Source organism: Papaver somniferum, chromosome 2 (assembly GCF_003573695.1).
Source record: "Papaver somniferum cultivar HN1 chromosome 2, ASM357369v1, whole genome shotgun sequence".
Lineage (NCBI taxonomy): Eukaryota > Viridiplantae > Streptophyta > Magnoliopsida > Ranunculales > Papaveraceae > Papaver > Papaver somniferum.
This window is the reverse complement of record NC_039359.1, coordinates 164,547,447-164,556,542: the sequence shown is the minus strand read 5'-3', so window position 1 is coordinate 164,556,542 and position 9,096 is coordinate 164,547,447. Positions and strand designations below refer to the sequence as shown.

Genomic DNA, 9,096 nt, shown 5'->3' with positions numbered 1-9,096 from the left:
GATTTTTCAAATGGTATCATTGCTAGCTAACTCCAAAAAACATCCATATGATCTGCAAAATCGCTCCATAATATGACAGGAAAAACCACTCCATAATGCTGGAAGTTGGAACTAATGAACTCGTGACTTAGAAAAAATCTATCAAAACAACTACCAAAACAATACATGCATACTTGTAGTTCCTAAAATATCATTCTTAAGAAAAAACAACCTAAAATTCAGCAAAAGAATAATAGAGAAACTCTAAATAATTAGTCCAAAGGAAACAAATTTAAAACCAAATCATAATAAATTTTTATTCACCAATCACATTTTGTAGGCCACTGGTTGGTGAACAATACGGTATAATAAAATCTGGTATTATCATATATGTATTGACGCACATCCTGTGAATTCTTCTTTTTGATGAAGATAATTTTCAAATTTGTTGGTCCATCCGATGTATTTGAAATGCCAATGTATGTTAGATTTTTATTTTCATCAAAGCTTATACTCTCAAGTATAATCAGGTATTCTGTAAATCTTGTGTCGTTCCCAGTTCTTATCCATATGAATAAATAAAGTGTACCTTTTGAGCCACGACTATGAACCCGCCGAGAATTCATCAATTTTGGTTAAGTTTATGAGCCACTTTTTGAGTGTGATAGCGAATCTCAGTACATGCGTGTGGTCAGTGGTTTATAAGGCCTATTCATATGCACCATGTTGAAAAAATTTGTTTGAAATGCCATGTGGCATGGAAAATAAGTTCCCCCATATGGTAAATATGGCAAATTTTGATTAAAAATATAAATTTAATTATGTTCAGTGGGACCCTAATGAATAAAAAATATATTTGTGTTTGTGTGGTGGGGTATTTGTAAAAAATTTAGTATTATAATATATTTAGTGGGACCTTTTAAATATAAAAGTATATTAGAATAATTAAAAAGTAGGAGAGAAAGAGAAATTATATATCATATATATAAAATTACTCAGAGATGGAAAGACCATCGAGCGGTGGAGTCTCTATCGCCCGACTCCATAGCATATGTTTGTATATATGTTATATTTGACATGTAAGCATATATGTTTGGCAATTTGACATACCCATAATGAGTGCATATATATAACAAATATAATGGTTCTACATGCATAGGAATATGCCTAGTGATTATATCAAATTTTTTTAGAGGATAAGAAGCTTGCATTCTAATACCACAGTTATCTTTGTGTATTCTCCAAAATGTCTAGCTACACAATATATGTGCCATATCTAGCAGCAACCACACTATAGTCTAATATTGCTCCTTCGCACGTATGAGAGCCTCAAACACTCGTACACACCTTAAATTATTATAATATTTGTTTTAGATTGAACTACAATGCGTAAAATTATATGATATTTGATATGATGCAGATAAGGTTCACGCGTAGAAGAAAATAAATGATAGTACTTATTGATTTCATTTTTTTTCCTCCAATATGTTGACCTTAAATATACTCGTAAGGATTATTAAATATTTTCTAATATTTCTGGCTATTGGTCATATATTTAGTGGAATCACATTATTCGGTATACAAAGTGCGGTTAGCATTGCTTGCAGGAATGTATTTGGGGTTTTAGAAAAGAGCTCGTCATTGCGCACCAAAGGACAAAATTCTAATCATTGGGTATCACAATATTATTACTCTACGAAAAAAAACCGTTAATCCCCCTATGTACGGTAAAAAAAGTATCACCTTTTCAGTATTTGAAAGCTTCAGAACTTAACCAAAAAGAATTTTACTGTTTCAGTAGATATTTTGGCTGAGGCCTTGACAGTTGGGTTGGATACACCACTAAGTTCAGCGCCTCTTTGCAGGTAGTGCTATTTCAACAATTTTTTCCATTAATGTCGATCTTACAACCAAGAGACACATTTTTCGTTAGACATGATCCCCATACAACTAAGAGAGTGCGCCAACAATTTTATTGATCTTTTTTTTTTCTTGGAAATAATCGCGTGGAGATTTCATTAATAGAAGGAAAAGCAAACAGAATGAGGGGACACGTCAAACCTCACGAGAAGGAGGAAAAAAAAAGCATGCTAAAAATTATTTGAACCGATAAAAAGACAGGATCGATCTGTCACCACCCAAACTATTGAGACCATGTAGTAGCACAACAATTCTATTGATCCATACAATCAATCCGTGCAAAGATCTCTTTTGTTACCTTATTAATGATAAAATCCGCACAAAGATCTCTTTTGTTACTAACAACAAAAAAACATACTAAAAACGAAAAAGAAAAAAAAAAGAATAATTATTGAACATGATCTTTGTTGAGATTAAACAAACCTTAATAATCATAAAATTTTTGATTAGTCGACCATCAACAAAAAAACATACTAAAAATGAAAAAAAAAGAAGAACAATTATTGAACATGATCTGTGTTGAGATTAAACAAACCTTAACTTTTTTATCTAGCAATAAGCATGAAGTAGCGACAATATGAATATACATTAATAAGCTTTTATGCATCCTTTAGACATACTAATCAAAAAATAATTATTGTTTTTTATTTACAAAAATATTCGCGAAATGATTTATACCTTTAAATTCTTTGACTTATGCGCCGCTCCGACGTACATTTACAACAGGTGCACGACCGAGGATACATTCAAAACAGAAAACAAAAGTCGATCAGATTAAAAACAATCTATTTTATGCATCCTTTAGACATGCTAATCAAAAGATAATTATTGTTTTTATTTAGAAAAATATGTGCGGAATAATTTATATCTTTAAATTCTTTGACTTATGCGCCCTTCAACGTACATTTATAACAGGTGCACGATCTGGGATACATTCAAAACAGAAAACAAAAGTGGATCAGATTAAAAACAATCTAAATAGCAAGAAAGGGAACAAAATAATCATAAAAAAGAGAAACAACGTGGAAACTATAGAATTTTGGTTTTGCACGAATGATTTATATAGAGTTACCAAACCCACAAAAATGCCATAAGAAATCAACTCTGCTTTGGAAATAATATACATATCAATACATATATAAATATTTGTTTAAATATTCGTATAATTATATGCAGATACTTGCTTTAAAAATAATATAAATATTTCCATAGTTATATATTTCTTGATCTGTATATTAAATGGCTATAACAAAATTTGGCAAAAAAATATTATTTGTTCACACATAATATATTTAGCATATTTACCTATAAGATAAATAATAATAAATATTATTTTAGGACAACTATATTTATTTTTTGAGATATATTTTTCCTAAAAAATTATTGAGTATCTTCTACACGTTAAATAAAGGAAGTTGTTTCTATTTTTATTTATTTTTGTGAAATGAATAATATTAAGAAAAATAATGTTGAAATCAATATTCATTTGGTCGATTATACTTTTTTATCGAGGTTTTTTGGTTTCTCATTTTTAGTTTTGTTTAAATCATGTTATGCTAGTTCCATGTTTTTTATTGACACTTTTATTTCGAACTATTGAACAGGATTAACGATCGCCTTTTTGCGGAACGGGTAGCACGTTTTGATTCGGTAAGCATTCACAACTCTATGTATATTGACTTATAAACTTTGATCAAAGTTCTTACTTTTTTTGAATTGTAAATGTAATCGCAGTTAGAGTTAGTTTTAATATTAACTAATAGCTTGGAATTGTAACTAAGATTAGTTTAATGATCAAAAATTGTAATCGGACATTGGACATTTTCTTATAATTTTGTGATTGATTTAATTTTATGGTGAAATCGTGATTAACTATATTTTTTTTGATGTTAATTTATTTTAATTTTGTTTGTACAATCTTTTTTTGTTTATTTTGTTTGTGAATTTAATTGTTAGGATTAAATGTATTAGATTTTTTAAGCATTATTGGAAATGTATAGATTTTATTATATTTAGTTATTTTAGTTAATTCGTTTGTTTGTTGTGATTGGTCGAAAATATATTGTAAACTAAAAATATTATAAAATTACTAAAAAAATATATTATGGTGGGGCCGGAATCAACCAGAAGCTCCGGTTAACCACAACGTTCGAAAAAACTCTGTTTTTATATAGAAAATGTTAAGTATAGAATGGAAGAAAAGATATGTAACTGAACTACATACAAAAGGGTAGCTGCACAGTTACCAAAATCTCATTCAAGGGAGCATAACATTTATCCAGTACTACCAATGATAAAAACCTCAAACCAATTAAATGCATTACGAACGGCAGAAACTTCATAGAATAGTTAGCAAATCTGGAAATGTCAAAAATTAATTAACGATTGTGGGTTTGGGAGTATTTTAAGATTGATCTACCTTATGTTGATGGAGCGATTGGTAAAGCACTCATTAAGTGATGGTGGGCTAGAACAAATCCTAGAACACCAGTGTGAAACGGTAAACCACCCTCTTGAAGGATAGTTATTAAAAGAGGGAAGTTGAGAAACTTCAATCATCCAAAGGAGTGAAGCAGAAAACTATAATAAAATTGGTTATGATATATAAAGAAGTGGGTGCAGTCTCTCGGTTATTGTGTCCTCGAATATATAAGACAATGGAGGGTGTGAATATTTTTTTCTTTATGTGTTTTGAAATGGTTAATTAAATGTCTTTTAAAATCTGTGATGCACGAAACTATGATAAAATTGGTTATCATATGTAAAGAAGTGGTTGCAGTCTATTTGTTATTGTATCCTCGAATAATAGAAGTCATTGAAGGGTGTCAAAGCTTTTTCCTTTATGTTTTTTGTGTGCGTGTGTTTTTTTTGTTTTGTTTTTTAATAAGCAAAGGCCTTCAGCAAGGTTAATAGTCTCCCTGAACTGCAGGAGCTAGCCAAGCAGGAGGCATGGAACAGTACATAGAAGTTTTCTTATTTTTAGCCCATTGAGCTAACTCATGAGCAACGGTATTACAGATTCTAGGTTGAAAACTAAAGATACAAGCTATTAAATTAGAGGCAAATAACTGAATGTCTTTAAATATGGCATCTGTCCTAGAATCACCATCAAAAGAACCCAAAGAGAATTGTTCCACCAGCTTCTTGGCATCACTTTCAATGATGATATGGGTCATCTTCTGTTCCACTGCTTTCTTGAGAACTCCCCAGATGGCTCTGGCTTCAGCTTCTTCTGCAGACAAAACTTCAAAAACCATGACAGCACAGAAAGAGGCTTTGTTAGTAGAATTTCTCATCACATATCCTGCACCATTATCTCCAGAGATGTCAGCAAAAGCTCCATTAGTGTTACATTTGATCCAACCAACCAAAGGGGGCATCCATTTGTGTTTTAGAGCTATGTGATTTGAAAGGGTAGCAACAGAAGTATTTTTCCTATTAAGGAGCATTGCCCTAGCTCTTTCTATGACAGACTTATGATTTTCAGACACATTTTGAAACACCAGGTTATTTCTACTGGTACAGAGGGACCACAGGATAACAACAAAGAGCTATTGAGCATCATCAGACAATCTAGAGTATTGCTCCAGAAGCCAGAAAGTAAGCCACTGCTGAAAAGTTTTTTGAGTAAAGAAAGAAGTGTTTATGTAAAAACTTGACAAGAACCAAACCTTAGAAGCAAAAGGACACAGAACTAAAGTATGCATAATGTTTTCATGAGGATCCTTGCATCTGGCACATTTAACAGAATGCATGGGCATTCTGGTATGAAGGACAGTTCTAGCTGGAAGAGCATTTTTTGTAGCTTTCCAAATGAAGAGTTGAATTCTGTGAGGAACTCTAATCTTCCAGATATGTAACCAAAGAGTCTTACATGGAGATGGATTAATGCCTCTGAGGCCCAAGTAAGCGGATTTTGAAGAAAATTTACCATTCTTCGATAGGTCTCAAGCCCTCCTATCAGGAGTGCAATGCTGGCTTAAGGGAATAGTGACGATCTTCTTAACAAAAGCATCATCAAAGTGGGTAGAGAGTCTAGAAACATTCCATGTTCTAGTATGGTTATCAATGAAGTAATCAACTTTTATGCTAGGGTCCTGAAGGGTGAGAGGGTTGGGAGTAGCAGAACCCAAATTTGGAATCCATTTATCACACCAGGGGTCGATAAACTTTCCATCCCCAATAATCCAAGAAACAAAGGGTTTAATCAACTCCTTTATACCATGAAGGCATTTCCAGGTCAAAGAGCATTTATCAGGACATTTGGCATTCAGAAAATCAGTCTTAGGGGAATATCTAACTTTTAAAATCTTAGCCAACATGCAATCAGGGTTTTCAATAATTTTCCAAGCATTCCTTGCTAACATGACAAGATTATTTAGCTCAGCTTTTCTGAAACCCAAACCACCTTCATATTTAGGGGAGCACAGAGTATCCCAACCCAAAAGATGGAGCTTTCTATATTTTGGGTCAAGAGATTCTCCCCACCAGAATTTGCAGAGCTGGGCATCCATCTGTCTACAGAGGTGCTTTGGGATGAGAAAAGCCCCCATATGGTACAAGGGGATAGCTTGGCCAATATGTTTCACCAAAGTGGTTCTAGCAGCCTGAGAGAGGAGCTTGTGAAGCCAAACAGTTATTCTGGCATCCACAGCCTAAAGGATTCCCATAAGGGTTTGGATTTTAGAAGCTTTGAAAATAGTAGGAGTACCAAGGTACTTCTCACCCAAATCACTGCTTTGGATATCCAGAATATTAGCCAAAAGGGATTTCCTATGTTCAGGGAATTTCCTACTAAAAAGAATACCAGAATTACCAAAATTAATTTACTGCCCAGAGGCAAGGCAGTACTTTTGAAGATAACCTTTTATAACAGTAAAATTTTCAGTAGTAGCAGAAGAGAAAAGAAGAGAATCATCAGCAAACAATACATGAGTCATTTCTGGAGCATTTTTACAAATTTTGATACCATTAAGAGTTTCATTTCTTTGGAGACTATCTATGTAAGAAGATAGAGCCTCAACACAGATGAGTATGGGTAAGGGGATAAAGGATCCCCTTGCCTTAGACCTCTCTAAGGTTGAAAGAAACCAGTAGGACTACCATTTAAAAGAACAGAATATGAGACAGTAGAAACACACTGATTTATGAGTTTAATCCAATTTTCAGCTAGCCCCATTTTTCTCAAAACTTTTTCTAGAAAGGACCATTCCAATTTATCATAAGCTTTTGACATATCAAGTTTAATGGCAACAGTGCCCTCAACTTTGTCATTATGATTTACAGAATATATGGCTTAATTAGCAAGGAGATAATTATCAGAAATACTCCTCTTAGATATGAAAGCACTTTGGTTTTGGGATATGATGTTATTCATAAAAGATTTAATCCTGTTACCAAGAGTTTTGGTAAGAATTTTGTAAATGAAATTACATAATCCTATGGGCCTGTGTGTTTATTAACCGAATGTGTTTTGAAATGTGTGATGCAAATAAAGGCATCTGAAAATTATGATAAAAAATTACTTATGATATATAAAAAAGTGGGTGCAGTCTCTTTACTCAATATTGAATATTGACGAGCAAAAAAATGTCATATAATGATTTCTTTCATTCCCTTTTACAGCAAAGTCATACTCAGCGGCAACATATCCAAAACACATATAATGCCTAACTATTAAGCGCATATTCTTTTTTGGAGACCGTTGTATCATTGCGCCAACCGGAACCTAAAATCTTCAGACAAAAACGTTCTGTATATAGAAGGAGTGAAGAAAACGATGCAAAAATTTATGAATGAGTATTTTCCAGACAGGTAGAAGACAAAGCATGTCTCCAAAAAAGAACTCGCGCTTAACAGTTGGGCATTACGTGTGTTTTGGACATGTTTCCACTGAGTATGAATTTGTTGTAAAAAGGTATTCCGTCTGTATCTATTATATAGGCGGAGTTTAAAAATTTTGTAGTACCATTAGATAGGCGGAGCTCCACTTCCAAAGCTGTTTTCTCCACATACACCCCCATTAATGATGCATGAGTATCATACAATCTAATTTTACATGTGTTGGAATCTTGCAACAATAGAAGAAACGTCAGATGTATCAAACAATAAATATAAAGAACCGTATCAAACAACTCTACCACGAACAAATTGATGAGGGCAGAATCACAGTTTAAACAAGTTGTCCTTAACACATTAGTTCGCGGGTATACTCTGAAGTAATGCTAAACCCCAACGTGTGAAGATGTGTCCAGGATAAGACTGCCCAATATAACTTGAGTTAGCACAACGCAAGTTACCCACTCCTGAACTCAGCAACATGGATGGAAGTAAAACGCCGCACAAAAAACAACAAGAAGAAGAAAAGTAGACCTAGAGATAGTCGCTGCTTGTGTGTTTTGAAAACAGAATTTCGATTCATATTTATAAGATGAGATACTTGCAAATCAAATTAGGTTTTGGTTTTTCTTCAAAAACAAGTAAAACTCGTAAAAGGAATTTCCCACAAATAAAATATTTTTGGAATTAATTTCCTAAAGAAAAATTCGCCAAAAATAAATACGAGTAGAAGAGGAACTTGGTGCATGGTATACGCGCATGGGCATGGGTCGAAACATGTATTTTTCACCCGCTCCACCCACATTGTTTTACAACATATCCATGAGCACATGGTTATATAGTGGAGCACCTCTTTAGTTTTCCACAATGTGGGACTAAAGGTTCCATTTCATTCACACCAAAATGAGTGAGTATCCTTAGACCCTTAGGTCATGAGATCAAACCACACCAAGACCAAAAATCCATTTATTAAATAACTCATTTTCTCCAATAACATGTGAAATAGAAATATATAAAATAATATTTGTATTGGAACAAAGTAAGGATAAATTTTAAAAATAAAAGGAAATTTATGAAAACTAAACATTTTCTTATTCTAAGAGAATACTACTTTTCCGCCTGTATAATACTTACGCAGCGAATAACTAATTTTATCAAAGTTTTCATATTCCGTTATCTGCATCACACATTTCAAAACATATATTCAGTTAATAAACAAAAAACCATAAAGAAGAAAATCTTTCTCAGTGACTTCTATATTCGAGGACGCAATAACAAATAAACTGCACCACTTTTCTTTATATATTATATAACCAATTTTATTATAGCTTCCTGATAGGGGTGCACATACCCTATCCA

The 9,096-nt window shown here is 32.9% G+C and overlaps 1 protein-coding gene across 1 annotated transcript; it reads right to left on the bottom strand.

The window, feature by feature from the left end:
• Positions 1-5,846: 5,846 nt before the first annotated feature.
• On the bottom strand, positions 5,847-6,452 carry LOC113352380 (uncharacterized mitochondrial protein AtMg00310-like). The gene has a single exon (XM_026596204.1). It carries the CDS (start codon positions 6,450-6,452, stop codon positions 5,847-5,849), a length of 606 nt encoding a protein of 201 aa, XP_026451989.1.
• Positions 6,453-9,096: the final 2,644 nt, after the last annotated feature.

Excerpts from the sequence above, each read along its gene's own strand:
- LOC113352380 (XM_026596204.1), bottom strand. The coding sequence starts at position 6,452 with ATGGGGGCTTTTCTCATCCCAAAGCACCTCTGTAGACAGATGGATGCC.